The sequence below is a fragment of the Symphalangus syndactylus genome, chromosome 12, assembly GCF_028878055.3.
Source record: "Symphalangus syndactylus isolate Jambi chromosome 12, NHGRI_mSymSyn1-v2.1_pri, whole genome shotgun sequence".
Classification (NCBI taxonomy): Eukaryota; Metazoa; Chordata; class Mammalia; order Primates; family Hylobatidae; genus Symphalangus; species Symphalangus syndactylus.
This window is the reverse complement of record NC_072441.2, coordinates 93,013,171-93,029,561: the sequence shown is the minus strand read 5'-3', so window position 1 is coordinate 93,029,561 and position 16,391 is coordinate 93,013,171. Positions and strand designations below refer to the sequence as shown.

At 43.9% G+C, this 16,391-nt stretch overlaps 1 protein-coding gene across 10 annotated transcripts in view; it reads right to left on the bottom strand.

Moving 5' to 3' along the window:
• The window catches only part of PBX1 (PBX homeobox 1), a 328,066-nt gene that overhangs the window by 102,806 nt on the left and 208,869 nt on the right, over positions 1 to 16,391 (bottom strand). Inside the window, exon 2 of one of the 10 annotated variants that reach the window (XM_063625016.1) lies at positions 13,738 to 13,868. The exons of the other annotated variants lie outside the window; for them this stretch is intronic. Within the exon in view, the coding sequence (XP_063481086.1) occupies positions 13,738 to 13,762 (25 nt within the window). The 5' untranslated portion in view covers positions 13,763 to 13,868. The remainder of the gene's footprint in view (positions 1 to 13,737; positions 13,869 to 16,391) is intronic. 10 annotated transcript variants of the gene reach the window in all.

The following is a 16,391-nucleotide window of genomic DNA, read 5'->3' as shown; positions in this document are numbered from 1 at the left end:
TTCCGCGTCTCAGTGAGGCACCTAGCACATTGCCTGCTTTCTGGCAAGAGCTAATACATGATAGATTTCCTTCTCCTACCACATTTTAATATCCAGAAAAGTATAAGTATGGGCACGAGCTTTCTTCTGTTAGTGCCACAGCATGGCACACAAAAAAACATGCACTAAAACAGGCCTTGGGTGTCTAGGTTCAAAGCCAGGCCCAAGACTCCTACTATATGACTTCACCTATGCCTTAATTCTTACTAAGGATTAAATAAGGTTATTTTTACAAAAGCACAGGGTAGTGCTTGGTGACTGATAGATTTTAGATTTTTGGTTAAATCTGAATCAATCTCACTGATAAAGATCCCTTTGGGAAGAATAAAAAAGCAGGATAGATTCAGAGTTAAGAGTTTGGTTTTTCTGCGCATTAGGAATCAACAACACAGAAGAAACCAAGATAAGCCAAGAATATACATACACACATACGTGCACGCACACGCACGCATCAGCCCCCCCGCCCCACCTTACTGACCTACGCTTCCAGGCAAGCTCCCACTGACACTGTCACAGGCTAAGGAATCCATAGATCCTCAGCCAATATAATACATTTCAAAATGTCTTCTTTCTCTCATCTTTTCTCCTCTTTATAGTCCTTTCTTGCTATTTGCCCAGGTACATTAAGGATCCTGCAGCTTCTGAAGTCTTCACTCAGAGGAGATGCCACAGTCTTCAACCCTAGTGTCCCCTGAGCCAGAGGCGACACCATCCTCCTGGCCTGGCAGAGCTCACACTGGAAGCCTTGGTCTTTCTGAGGCTGGAAGACCCTTCTGGGAACCACATAGTTCTGAAGCAATCTCACCTTGTGTCAGACGAGCTGGCCTGGAAGTCATCTTTAATGGCTGCTTTCAAATTTCCATTAAAAAATCAATAAATTATAACCAGAAGACGGTAAAGATGCTATTTGTACTCAAAGGTTTGAGGAAACATGTTTAAGTTTTGATTCTGGGTGGGATCTGTGACTCACAATCACCCTTCTCCGCCGGGATGTAGAGAAACCCCATGGGTGAAATATTACAATGACTTGCCCGGGGTGTGCACGCCTCCATGTTGTCTTACCCTGCTGCCATTGTCACTACTGTCTTGAGGCTACAAATTAGCTTCCAGCTCCTAGTGACAAATGGCATTTTCCGGCCCGTATCTACAAACTGAATAGGAACAGAACTAGTTTTCCTCTAACTTTCCGAACAGCTTCATCAGAACTAAGTTTGAAATAAAGAACATTTTGCTCCCACAGGAATATTTCCCAGTTTTTGAAAACTGCTGAATAATTCAAAGGCAGGGTTCCTAATACAATGAGCTATTGACCTTGAGCAGTCCTTACAGAATTCGTCTATCATTTAGTCTTAACGCGATCCATGATCACTTCCAGTTCTACAGATCACAGGAGACGAGACCTACCACTGATAATATGATACACTTTCTCCCTGCTAGACCAGGCTTCCTTCCCAATAAGATTGAAATGGAAACCTCTGCCAGGTGACAGCCATAGACAGAGGTGTGCAGACCAAGGACAAACAAAGGAATGATGTCACTGATGCCAAACAGCAAATTCCAGCCAGGGTTACCAGTGGCCTAGAGTAGGGCAACAAGGTTCAGTACTCTAAATCACTCCATCCCTTCTGCAGCTCCCCCATCCCCCGGCCCATGAGCTGGGCTGGGCACTGGAAGCCACTCTAGGGAAAGAAGCCAGATGGGAGTTCTCACACCCTGGAGACCAGCCCACCAGTCATCTTTGGGCTATAAGAAAGGAAGGGAAAAAATAAACTTGTATTTTGTTTAAGCCATGTTATTTTGGGGTTTTTCAGAGGGTTTTGTTTTGTTTTGTTTTGTTTGCTTTAGACAGCTTAACCAATCTAAGCTAATACAAACTATTTCTAAAAATAAGATAAAAATCTAGAAGGCAGAGTGATTTCATGTAGAGTATTACAGAGAAAATTAGAAAAAGGCAGATTTAATAACCAGAGGCAAGTCACAGAAAAACCTGAGTAGTCACTGTGGGGAACTCCTGGCAAAAAGAGGAGGTTTTAAAGCAGATCAAAGAGACCTTGGTCATTAGAGGGGCCTCTCTTGGGTACTACCAGGGCTATCAGCAGAGGCAAAAAAAGGCCCAGGAAGTCTGGGATGAGGGGAACAGGGAAAGACATCACCTGGTGAGGGTATCGGGTGCGCTTGAGGAGTTTAGACTGAGAATACAGCGGTAGGTGGTGAGGGGTGGCTGTATGTGGAAACCAGCCAAAAGCCTCTGTGATGAGGGAGTAGAAGAGAAGATTCTATCTCGACCAAGGGAATTCTAAGGTGGACTAAACTGTAAACCTGTGAGACCAAATTCTAACAAATTACTTTAGGCTGAGTACCTGTAATTTGCCTTTCTGCATATTTTGATCTATATCTTGTAGTGGGATGTTTCCTTACACTATACTAATAAAATCAGGTTTTTACTCTAACCAGCCTGCTCAATTTGTCAGGTACAGAGGACTGGAAGAGAGATCCCAATACACCCTACTTAGAGGAGAAATCACCTCCGTTCACTTTAGTGGAAGCAGAATTCTCCAGCTGAAGGACACTGGGTCTATTTATGGGCGCCCCAGGTCCATTTCAAAACACATGCCAATTAGCTTTTCTTTTTCCATGACCACAAACAACACCTGTGACCCCAGACAGTCATCTCACAAATGCATACAAGGTCAGTCAGGGTCCTTCAGGGAGAGTATGTGGATGATCCATCACCACTCGTTACAAAAACCACCCCAAGCACATGCCATGCTGCTAATGAGTCACTCGTGCTGTCCTTAGACACAAGGAGCCATGGAACACACAGGCAAACAGGCTGCATGAAAAGCAGGAGGCATTTGCTGCTTCCCAGAACTTTCCAAGTAGCCCCTGAACACACTAAGCCTTTAACTGACAGGGAAGAGCGGATGGCAGGACATGATACTAACGGTGTCCTGGACAAGAGGCAATAAATAAGAAATCCTGGTTGTGACACTGGAATGGGGGAAGGGCGACTGAGATTATGAGCTCCAGATTGCAAATTATGCCTTTAATCTTCACTAGACCAGTCTCTGGATGAAAGAGATAACATCTCATGGGGACCAAGAAAGCTTCTGGCTTAATGTCTTCAGGGATGTGTGACATTTCTGCTTTGGGGACGATTCCATGGAGCCATCATTTCCTGTCTCTCATCTCAGCACTGTGCCTTCCCTTGGGGAAATGAGGCCTAAGGAGTGGTTCTGTTCTCCCGGACAGTCTTCCCTGGTGCCTCTTCCTCTCTTCCCAACAGAGTCTAAGGGGCTGAAATTTACAATTCATCAACACCTGGAGGTCAAATGGGTTTAACTTTTCTGGAACTTGAGTGCAAGCATTCAAATTCCATCCTGAACAAGGCTTCTCGACTGCCAATCCAAGTTTCCAGGGGGACATTTTAAAGGAGAAGTAGATTTCAAGTAAATGATTGCAACTTATCGAAAATAATGTGCTACTTAGCATCTGCGGCAAACATCCTGGCAGGCAGCGAGAGGAAGCAGCACTGGAGCAGATGGGAGCGATTAGGCTCTGATTTTCAGACGGGCTTTTTTGTGGTGGTTGTTGCCTCCACTTGCTTTTACATGCTGGTAAAATCGGGAACTTGGGGAGAGCAGGGGGTCTCTGGACCATTCCTTTTTTCTTTGCACTGGAGATAGAGCCCCCCACTAAGAACTCTCGCATCGGAGGCGCCCACCCCTGTGGGGAGGTACAGTGGTCATCATGAACCATCATCATCAAAAAGCATTTAGCACCACAAGACGCTGGCTAAATGCATCAACGGGTGACAGAGAAATAGATGACGAGCCGTCTTAATTTTCCTTTAAATATCTGCCTCCCTGAGTCTGGGCCTTATTTACTGTGGTTCTTACTGTATTTCTCTGAAGAGGTGTCAGGCTTTCCCGCTCACTGTGTAAAGCAACATCTCTCCAACCCATGTAATATCTGCTCTGGAAGTTCCCGTTTCACTGGCCAGACATTAGCATGGCCCTTCGTAGGCACCTTGTTGATGGCACTTCATTGAGCCCCACTCTGGTTGTATGGGACAGCCCCTAGCAAGCCATCCGTATTTCCATGAGGGCACTGGGGCCAGCATGCTAAGCACCCTGCAAATCCTTTGCAGAACAGAGAGGAGGCTCCAACTCTCCCCACTTCAGCAGAGAACTTTGCAGGGGCTCATGCTTTCTGGGGTAACAGACATATGGTCATCTTAGAAGCCAAATTTGCTTTTCTCTTTCGGTGCTGCCTGCTTTCCAGCAGCACTCTGTTTGACTCTGCCAGACTGGTCATGTCCACTTATGTTCAGTGACAGCCTTACAGCTCAGTTAAAATAAAAATCTCTCAACCCGCACAAAGTGTGACTGGGCTGCACAATTTTGCCAACATTGCTACTCCAACAAGGACCCCAGTTGGTCTCTCGGTCAATTGTTCATTCAACATAATATACTGAGGATCTACTCTTTGACAGGACCTATATTTCAGTTGGGGAAACTTGACCAGAAATAAGACAAGTGTACAGAATCATGGGGGAAAGAGCTAATACACAAAGTGAAATTGCTAGAACAGATATGTGTGGACAATGTGGTAGAGAAGAACTAAATACGCCGTATTTTCTTTCATGGAAATTAAACCTTACAAATCCATTGTCAAAAATTACCTCCTTTGCTTTTATTCTCACATGAACATTATGGGGTATTATTAACCCTTTTTAAATCAGATGAGGAAACTGAGGTACTGGGAGTCAAAGTGGCCCAAGGGTACACACTTAGTTCTACAGTTGACTTCGCTCAGGGTGTTCTCCCTACCTCACAGCTGCCTCCAATTGTAGCAAGCTTGGTAGCAAGCAAAGGCGGTGCCCTGAAGAAAGAATAGGGTTGAACCTCAAGTAGCAGCTGGCAGAGTTTCACAGGATGAAGGCCAATGTGGACTTTCGTCTGCCTTTTGCAGAATTTCATTTCTGTTTTCCTGAACTAGCCTAAACCAAGAAAAACTACTAATGACACACATGTAGTTTTCCCAGCTTCACACTCTAACCTATTCTCTTTTTTTTTTTTTTTTTTTGAGACAGGGTCTCACTCTGTTGTCCAGGCTGGAGTGCAGTGGTGCAATCACGGCTCATTGCAGCCTCGACCTTCCAGGTCCAAGCAATCCTCCCACATCAGCCTCCCAAGTAGCTGGGACTACAGGCATGCACTACCACGCCCGACTACTTTAATTTTTTGTAGAGATAGGGTCTCCGTATTTTGCCCAGGCTGGTCTTGACATCCTGAGCTCAAGTGATCCTCCTGTCTTGGCCTCCCAAAGTGTTGGGATTACAGGTGTGAGCCACTGCACCTGGTCTATTATGTCTTAAAGCAAACCAAATAGACACGGTATTGTTTCTACACCACACCATCAAAAATTGCTGTTGTGCAAACACTTTTTTTTAATGCTGAATTTGACTTCGCTTTTTGGGACAGGAGATATGGAAGTGAAACAAAAGTTACCCCATTTTTGATCTGTTTGGTAATGAATGGCACTGAGTTGCTGGTGTAAGACCTTGATCTTAATGTTCAGCATCACCCAGCAGGAGATATCCTCCAGTTCCAGGCTCTGTTCCCAGTTTGCAAACCAGAACTATGGGGCCACCTCTCTACCTTCATATGTAACCAAAATAACAAGTGGGCTCAGAAAAACTGAGAGGAAAGGCATTTTGAAGGTTTCCAATGAAAGAAGCATCTAGCACTTGTATCAAGGTTGTCAAAGGTATATAATAATATATACTTCTTTTTCCTGCAAAAAATCAAAAGGTTATGGAGTCATTTCAGCCTAAAGTAAACTAGCTAATTTTAAGATTCTGCAAACCAATGCGAATTATGTTCACATAGTTCTCTTTCCTCTTCCAGAGGGAATCCCAGGGAACTGACGTTGGTATAGACTAAGAGATTTCTGCTTTAGGTAAACATTCAAACAATGCTGCTGATTGCAAAACCAAGGACGGCAACAACAGGTTGGAGATCAGACAGGTAGTTATCCAGCCTTTAAATGACAGGGACATAAATAATTATGAAGAGAATAAAAAGCAGAGATTTTCTTAATTCCGCCCTCCTTTGTTTGCTACTACTGTAGTCCTGTGACAGTGGCAGGACCCTAGACTTTTGAAATACCATAGTCAGTGATTATGTCCCATGAGAAAATGCTCAGAGTTTGGCTTTATGGTCAGAGTCTCCGGAATGCAGCCTTGCTGTTCATCTCTTGACCCTTAAAACCTCCTGAGATGTTGTTGTTATTGTTGTTGTTTGAGGCAGGGTCTCACTCTGTAGCCCAGGGTGGAGTGCAGTGGCCAGATCTTGGCTCACTGCAGCCTCCGCCTCCTGGGTTCAAGCGATTCTCCCACCTCGGCCTCCCAGGTGGCTGTGACTACAGGCGCGTGCCACCATGCCTGGCTCGTTTTTGTATTTTTAGTAGAGACGGAGTTTTGCCATATTGGCCAGGCTGGTCTTGAACTCCTGGCCTCAACTGATCCCTCCACGTCGGCCTCCCAAAGTGCTGGGATTACAGGCATGAGCCACCATGCCCAGCCCCTCTTGAGATTATTTCAAAGATGCTAAGGTGAATTTCAAGGTGTGGTTTTCCGAAGCTATTATTCTTTTGACGGCCAAGCATTTATTCAGTTCATATGTAGGGGGAAGAAAAAAAGCTTCCATTACTTGTACCTCCATCTTCTGGATGGCAGCCCCCCCACCTCCCATCTCTCTCTCTCTCTCTCTATCTCTCCTCCTACCACACATACACACACACACACACACAAATGTAAAACCACAAGATTTAATGCAGAGATTCAATATTAAACTTTAGCCCAGCCATACATACAAAGACAAGCCATATGTACAATGACAAGTATACTGAGCTCACAGATTCATTAACCTCTTGAAATTAAAGAAGGGAAAGTTAATCATTGCACAGAAAAGAAATCTTTTATTGTTCAAGTTAGGCTTAAAACTTTGCACCTCTTTGTTTCCTTTTGGATATGTTCTAAGACGAGAAATTAAAGTCACAAGGAAAAGAAATCCCCCTTGGGGCACAATTCATCCATTTGGAGAATATGCTGATCTTTAAGGGACAAGTATTTCTCTAGAAAAGGCAAAGGGAAGAGAACACTTTAGAAGAAAAACAAAGAGGACTCAAAAAGGAAAAAGAGGGGTGGGAATGGCAAAAGAAAAGAGGGAGATAAAATAACACTCAAGACATTTGTGGATCAAGAGGTATTATGTGGCCCAGATGTCTCAGCAGTGAGGACATAGCACAGCACCCCTTCCTTCTAAATCACATGCCACAGCTGCCCAGTACCCCTTCCAGAGCAGCTTTTCTGTTCTGCCTTTAGCTAGCCATGCCCTTTACACCTAAGGAATACCCATGTTTCTGGGGATGTGGATTCTCTGCTTCCTAGAAAGAAAGGCAAGAAAGGTGCCTGGGAAGGAACCCACGTACAATGAGCTATGATAAATACCTAACAATTTATACTGCACATTCTATCTAGGATAGGCTGCCTCTTCACTGAAATCTATTAATTATTCATTCATTAAATCAAAGACCCATTCCTTGATTGGTTACTATGGGCCAGACAGGTAACGGTCACAGAAATAAAAGACAAAGTGCCTGCTCTCAAGGAAATTATGGTGTCATAGAGAAAAGCAGACAAACTGATTATTAGTATACAGCGATGTGGAGGAAGTTTACTCAACAAATGGCCTCAATTGTGATATCATCACAATTAAGCCTTTTGACATTCATCCTTATTTCCTTACTCCAGTTTAGACTGCCACATATTCAAATACACAAACAGACCCCAATGTATGCCCATGCAGCAGGTGACAAGAGCCAGGTGCTTGTGTTTACCTGTACTTGTTTCAGCACTCACCCCGTCCTTACACCATTAAACCGAATAGCCATTTGTAGGGCTTAAACACTTAGAAGCCAGTATTAAGCAGAACCTCAGCTCTGCATCTGGGGACAAAATACCCCGCAAAAGGGATGGGAATCCCGAGAGTGCAGCCAGCATAAATCACGCCAACCTCACTGGGAAGACAGTTATAGCAAAATGCACTTCCTCCTCCACGAAGAGCAAAGGCTTCGTAGACTGTACCCAAGCCACAAGCTCCACACTAGACCAGAGATGGGCTGGTAGGCAGAGGCAAAGGTGGTTTCAAGGCTTCTGTGGCTTTGAAGAAAACATCTTTGAGTGTGAGAAAGCATTCACATGGTCTCTGTGGGCATCCTTTCCCTGTGGTCGGGCACTCTTCAATCTGTGGCTGTTGATTTCACCACACACTCAACTTGTCCTGCCATAGTCCTCCCTAACGTAGCCTTCAAGACCAAAGACCACTAAGATCGCCCTGCAAACCTCATCAGAATGTGGCAAGTCTGGGGCAGTGATCTTTCACTCTATGATCTTTGACAGTGGGTCCTAGGGGCAAAAGTCTCAGACTCTTAAAATCTTATCTGGCTCCTTCCGTTAACAGAGAAAAGTAAATATTTAGCCACCAGCACAGAGGTTAAGAGAAAAACGGCTGTAATCAACACTCCACTTCTCACCCCTCCCAGATCAGAGGTGAAGCCTGACACCCCTGACCCCTAAGTGAGCTTCCTTGGTGTAGCGAAGCACAGAGCCCAGCCAGCAATAATTCCACATATAAACAACTCTTGCTAGGCATGAAGCACACACCAGACAGTAATCAGCTTATCTAACAGAACAGGCCTCTTTTCCGAACGCAGAGGAGGATTAGCAGGCTTGAATTACAGCCGTGAAGTGTAATCAAGCCCTGGTGGACCCTGGCAAAGGCTACTGTATACTCCTGCTGGGCCATGGGTTGTTGGCACGATGTGGTGTACCTACAGGGGACGAACAGAAAATGCTCGAGATGGTAATTACACTGGGAGACAGCGGTTGAGAAATGGGGAAGAGCAAGCGTGGAGGGGAGAGAAATTAGATTCCAGCTGATGCCCACATCCTCCACATCTTCCAGTCTTTGGAAAATCTTGAAGTTACTGGATTTGAACAGATTTTTCTGGCTTATTAAAAATAGAATATTGCCTACATCACAATATAGGGCAAACTCCTCCCTCACTTGGTCACAGAAGCAATTACAGTATTGTCTGTAGTACACAGCCCATGGCCTCTAACCACAGTGATGGCCACACTTGGTGATGTGCAACTCAGTGGGGCCTACAGGTGCCCAGCTGACATGGACATCACAAAGGAATTTGAACCTGGACTCAGAAATAGGTAGACAATTTTAAGAATTGTATCCTCACCTTGAAGATGCTAAAACCAACCAGATGGGGGTTTCCTTTTATACCTCCCAGATGGAGACTTCTCATTTTCACTTGAGAGTCCAGCATTTAATGATATGCCTACAAAAAAGTCTCTACTTAGTAAATTCCATGAAAAAAGGCATTATGACTTTTGAACTTTTTGAAGCTTCCCAAAAGTGTCTTGCTGAAAAAGAAAAATGTCTTATGTTAAGTTTATTTTTTTCTTGTTCTGTTATTTCTGAAGAACTTTCCTTAACATCCTATTCATAGCACCCCACTATGTAAAACAATTCGACAACTCATTAGCTTTCCCTTAAAGTAATCTTAGCCCCCTCTGAAGTTCCTCATCTATCTTGCCATCTATGCTTTTCTCTTATTCATATTTCTTAAAGATCAAAGAATTCAAAGTGGATATCACATTAAAAAATTGCCTACACTAACATGGGGAGTAGTAGAAAAATAGCTTCCTGACTTTCTTAAGTTTTGGGCCTCTTGAGGCAGATCCACTGCGTTAACACTGCAAACACGCTTCCTTCTCTTCAGTCCAATCTCTCCCCAGCTAACTCTTTCTAATACCAGCTTTCCAATGCCTTCCCAACACCCAATCCTTTCCAGTACACTTGGAGAGAGCAGAGACTCCAGGTGACATCATGAATCCCCTCTAGAGATGATCCGTGGGTGAAGAGAGAGTCATGGCCCACGCAGCGTGGGGTACAGTTAAGGGGTCTGAAATGTGCCACAGGCCACTCGTCCTACCAGTCCCAACCTATTCCTCACTAGCTTATCCCTTAAGACACATGTCCCCAAAACCATTCTCCACATTTAATCACAGCATAGAAGCCTGAGAGCAGTGATCTTTCACGCCATAGTCTTTGACAAGGAACTCTTAAGGCCAAAACTGCCAGACTCTTAAACAACTGATAAGTGCATAAAACTAATTTTCAAAACAATTTAATTGACTACAGTCTGACTGCTGGTACACATGAAGATATCCCGTGTGTCAGCAGTGTTTGAAACAGGAATGCTGAGCTGAGTGGGTCACTCAATTCAGTCTATCAGGTTACGATCTGAGAGTGGAAGGCAAGAGACAGCATATCAAGAAAAGCTCTGTGTGTATGTGTGTGTGTGTGTGTGTTATACCTATATGCAAGAGCTGGAAAATAGAAAAGAGCTCTATTTGACGAGTGACATGGAGTAGAAGATCCTTTCAGAGATCTTTAAATTCATTCCAAAGTGCAACCAAAATAATTACAGTATTCAAAATTGTGCCACCAGTACGGAGCGCTGAGAACAACTGCACTTAGTGGAACAAAGCCACAAAAATGCAAGAAGGAACCAAAATCTACCAAGAATTACCCTGGAGATGAGTTAAGCTGATCTGACCTTATGATAGTTTTGATAGCCAAGGAACAGGTCAGGGCTGAAGCCCAGAACTGGATATAGTCATATCTGAGAAATCAGACACTCAAGAGTAGGAGTCACCTCTCTGGGTCTGAGTCAGCAGGCACCTCCCGCCTGTGACAGGCCTAACCACTTATCATGAGCCAGGCATGCACTCAGGGTAGCCTAAATGCTAAGTACTGCTAGCAATGCTCAGACTCTCAGCCAGCCCTGGAGGTCTTCTCTGGGGCCACCCAACTATCCTTTCAGACCTCATTCTGATATCTCTGCCTGAAAAAGCATGCATGGCAGCAATAGTCCCCAATCACTGTCCCTTTTAAGGTGTAAGGAGGACAGGGCAGGGGAGTGGGCTGTCCTAGTCCCTTTCAGGGGCTATACTCCAAGCCACAAGTCTGGTTTCTATTTCAATTTTCCAAACTGATATGTGATCCTGGTGACAACAGTCACTCTCTGCACTGGAGTGTGTTAGCATCATCTGTAAAATGGGCCACTTGCCTTTCTTTTTCCAGATCAGTTGTGAGTTTTATAAACATCCTCGTGGCAAAGCCCTCTCCCATTTATTTTCCTATCTGATATCTGATATGGCCCCATCAAACAAGCACACTTTTAGAGTGGCTTGTCAGAGTAGGTAAACGGTGTTGCACCTTTGGCTAGGATTTAAAATGTCTGAAAGGGGTTTAAACCACATGTTCTTTTAAAGATAGAGAAAATTTCACTGCTGTACCCCAAGATCTAATGGCAAAGAATTTTGGTGTAGTACATGTTGTATGTTATGCACTGTGATGGAAAGTATTTCATAATTACAAGGTGTTGTTGCTACGGGAATCCTTCTTTTGCATTTCCTATCTGTAGCTAAAATGGATTTTGCAGCAGATCTTTGGATAAAAGCTATCAGGTGCTTTCCTGAGAAAGGATGATCAGACAAAGGACAGCTGGAATTCTTGGAGCAGGATTTTCTCCCCCTATTCTTGGGGTAGGGCCCACACTTGAATTCAGCTCTATCTTCCCTTACAAAGATCTCAGTTTCTACATTCCATTCTCCTTCCCTCATGTTTGCCCAGCCCCCCTTCCGGCCTGGAGGCCCAATCTCGATCTCAGACAGACAGGTCTGGCGGGGGCAGATGGGTAATTTTTCCTTTCAGCTTTAATGGCTGCTATTAACAATAAGTTGCCCTGCCCTACTAATGGCTCAACTTTCAGCTTTTTTCTGATTGCCTATGAGTAACACTGTGTCACATGAGCTGTGTTTAACAGAGGTGTAATAAATGCCAAAGAAAAAATATTACCCAAAATAAAAAATAGTTTGTCCCAGTGTGGCCAGGATCTCATGACTCGCAACAATGTTCATTTCAGCTTCCAGCGCAATTTCTGTTTGCATTCTTTTTTTTTTTTTTTTTAAGGGTCTCCGGAGGCTTTAAAAAAAGCTGTTTAAGAGAAAAAGCAGAAAGACTGTAGTGATTGTCAAGTGCAAGGAGTTCTGCATTCCAGACAAACAAATGCAGTGTGCAGACAACAGACAGAGCGGCAAGGGAACCCCCTCAGCACAAGGGGACAAAGGCAGATAGGCAAAAAGGTAATTACTACACGTCTGCGTTTCATGAAAGGCAGCCTGCCCTCCTTGGTGTGGCTTGGAACTTCAATTCTGGCTACCAGCATACAGAGGTGGAGGAAGAGAAGGCTGAACACCATCCCCCTCTCCCAACACACACCCTCGAGGCAAGAAAGATATCAAGTTCTCATTTTGTTGCAAGAAAACTACATTCTCCTTTTGATAATAAGCAAAAAAATACTTCTATATTTTTCAAATAGTAGCTGGTCGGAACTGTTCCAAACCCAGAGAAAAAAGCAATAAACACTGAAATCCCCTGGCAGTCCCTGAGTTGAAGATGTAGGCAGGAAGTATTCCATATCTTCAAGGTTTTTAGGGAGAAGCAAGAAAACAGTAGAGGAAGGGTGGAGGAGGCCTCCCAGGAGGGCTGGGAGTGAAGTGTACCAATCCTATGAAAGCTGGAACCTTTAGGCAACAGAATCAGGAGATGCTGACTTTAAATTTAAATTACCTTGCTGAAAAGGATTGGCCCAACACAGTACAAGCAGCAGTCTTTGGAATGAAAGCATCTTTTACTGACCTATGCCTCACTTTCAGAGGTCACGGCTGTCTTCACCCTCTTCTTTGCATGTATCTCAAGCCTATGTAATTAACACCAATATTTTTACTGCACATCTGAGAAAGGAGACCAAGGGCATCAAAAGACATGGCAGTGCTGGGACTTGGCTTCAGAAATGCACTTTGCTCAAGGAAATTCTCTGAGCCACCAGTACAAACAGTTAGAGATGGTGATGCACTTCAAAAGTTATAGGAGAAAATAGAGATGAGCCAGTAAGATAACTGCATAATTGCACCCTATAGGAGAAGATCCTTAAGGGGAAAATGATGGACCCCTATATATACAGAACAGCTTGAGGCATCATGCTGCAAGACATCGCAGCAATGAAAACTGAAGAAGAGAATGGCACTAGCCTGCAATGGTCAAGAAGGGAAGGAAGTGTTCACCCAAGTGTGAGGCTGAGGTAGTTGGAGCACAGAAGGTGACACTGATTATGAAGATTTCCCAATAAAGAGCTGGCTACAGTGAAAAGAGCCCTAGTTTTCAAGTGAGAGAGATGTCCTTGGTCTGCCACTCTTGGTCTTCGTAATCTTGGGAAAGTCACTCTGCTTTATCTATAAAGAGCAAAGATGGGACTGGGAGGGCTAAGCCATGGACCTGGAAAACAAGCATTCTCTAAAAAGGCAGAGATAGTCAGATAGCCTTTGAATAGCAATTTAGACTTCTTTATTGTGATAGTATTTTATACCTTCCCAACAGCTTTCATTTTATCTCACCTACATTGTCTATGCTGACCCACACATCAAGCCTCAGAAGTAGATTCTGGATGCCTATTTTTTAGGAAAATAAGTTCAAAGTTACGGCTTACTCAAGTGCAGTTCTTCAATGTCCATGTTCTTTGCACTACCCTGCGCTTACACCAGGAATTCAGATAAGCATGCGCTGTCTGCTTATGTGCAGGGATGTACTACCGGTCTCAAGTCAGTTACCATCTGAAAGCTAAAAAAGGGAGTCAAAAGGTAGGTAACTGGAATAGGTGCAGGCAAGCAGAGAGGAAGTGTGGGAATCAACATGAGCACTGACTTTTTTATAGACCAAAATGGAGTAAGGGCATGAGGGCATGAGGGCAAGTGACTGGAACCAAGTTCCTTTTAGTACTATAGAGTTTCATCACTTATATATAAGTTATCCATAAATGATTTGGTGCCACAGTAATAAAAGTTGGCTCAAGGTCCACATTTGCCATGCTCCCTAGATTTCCAACTCCAACTCAATCTTCCTGGTTATGATGGTGTCATTCCCATTTGTACAGCACACACAAGACCTCATCTGGTCCTTACAACAGCCTTAGGAGAGGACGGGTTCTGCTGGGCCCATTTAATAAATGTCAGGGTAAGACTTCATCATGTGAAGGGCAAAGAGAGTGCATGTCCCAGGGGCCTTCATTAGGGGCATGGTGCTTTCTCCAATTTATGTATAGCATCTTCTGGACCTAAGTCTTCCCTTGTGTCACACTTTCCCCTGCAGGACCACAAAGATGAAGCCACCTCTGACACCAAAGGAAATGTGTCTTCTGCTCACCTTTGTAGGGGCCATGAAAGAAAATGTACCCCAAGTACATTTGACCCCTGTGAGATTCTTCATGATCCACTCTAAAGCTTTAAGCCAGCAAATTCAATGTATTTATAAGGGAGTCAAACCACATCACATGTGCAAGTTCAGACAAAGAATCTGATGTTCGAATCAATTTGAATGGCTGGCCTGCCTTCCTTCTTTCCTTCTTTCCTTTTTTTTTTTTTTCTTTTTGAGACAGAGTCTCACCCTGCTGCCCAGGCTGGAGTGTAAGTGGTGTGATCTCAGCTCACTGCAACCTCCGCCTCCTGGGTTCAACCAATTCTTGTGCCTAAGCCTCTAGCGTAGCTGGGGGATTACAGGCGTGCACCACCACACCCAGTTAATTTCTGTATTTTTAGTAGAAACAGATTTCACCATATCGCCCAGGCCGGGCTTGAACTCCTGGCCTCAAGTGATCTGCCTGCCTCAGCCTCCCAAAGTGCTGGGATTACAGGCGTGATGAATGGATTTCTTAATGAGAGTTTTCTTATCTCACACAAATAGGTTGACAATATTCCAGGTCGAAGGTGGGGAGATGAGGCAGAGTGGACTGGGCACACTAGAAAGAGATGATATGCTTCTCTGTCAATTGTTTTCTTCTTCTGCTACACTCAGCACAAGGCAACTGTTCTTGTTGGCTGGAACCATTCTATCGGGAACCACTGGGTTTCATGCAATGGAAAGCCATTGCAATCTATAAATCCAAGTCACATTTCCGAAACATTTAAGGGAGCAAAAGCAAAGTTATAAAGCAGTGCTCGGCCTCCATGAGGACTCAGAGAATGTTAATAGTAGGGTCTCCCCTCTTGATGATTGGGTTCCTGCAAGGTTGAGGGGCTGGATTGCTTTGCAGGCCCTGTGCCCCTCTGTGTCCTGGGCTTCTTGTGTTGGAATTCAGAACAGGATGGATAGTCTGGTGTGTGGGAAGAATACAAGCTTGGACTTAGAATTCAAGCCTTAAGTCCCAAGCTAGCACTTATTGTCTGGGAGGCCTTGGATGACATCTCAGAGCTTGTTTCCTCAACTGTAAAATAAAGCCGGCTGTACTTGCTGTCTGCAGTTTTGCTGAGCCCCTAGCACATGGCTGGTGTGAAATCAATGTTAGGTTTTTTTACTCCCTTTTCATGTCCCTTTAGATAATATGATTCGAAAGAGTACTATATTTTGGCTTAGCCTCTCTCTGAATGAGAAAAGTTGTTTTCGTTAAGTAGGCACATCTACTGATGTGGGGAAAAAAAAAAAGTATATATGGAAAGACCAAAAAATATCCTCCCTTTTCAGAAGATGTAGAGTTAAACCACATTCTGGTTCAACAACATGAGTCCTTCATTTGAAAATCTTGTTCTATTTAAATACCCTGTGGTTTTTAGTTGCAATTTCATGTTTTGCTTAATTGTCCAGAGTGGCAGATGTGATTTTTGTGTAAGTTTCTATCCCATCTGTTTTTCTGTGCCAGAAATATATGTGGAAGGTACTGAGACTTCTACATAAGAATGGGCCTTATCTACACTTATAATAATAAACTTATAAACTTGAAAATGAACCAAATCTGAGTTGGCAGTGAGTACAGAAAGCCTTTTTTTTACTTTTTTCTTTTTTTTTTTTTTTTTGATGTTTGTACTACCTCCCACTTTTACATTCTCCCCTTTGCTCCAAATCAGAATTCTTTGGGGATGACTTATCAAGAGATATTTTTCCTTGTGCAACTGAGAGTTAACACGTTCCTGGTACTTAGGAGTAGAGCGCAGATGGACGCAGAAAGCCATATCCAATCCATATCCCGTCCACTGCTCCTCTCCAGGCCCAGCACATGTATATGCCCTCCAGTGTACTCTCTGATAAAATTTCTAGGATAAAAAGGTATTCCTTGTATTCTAAACCAAAGAACTGGCTTTGTGAGCATGAGAC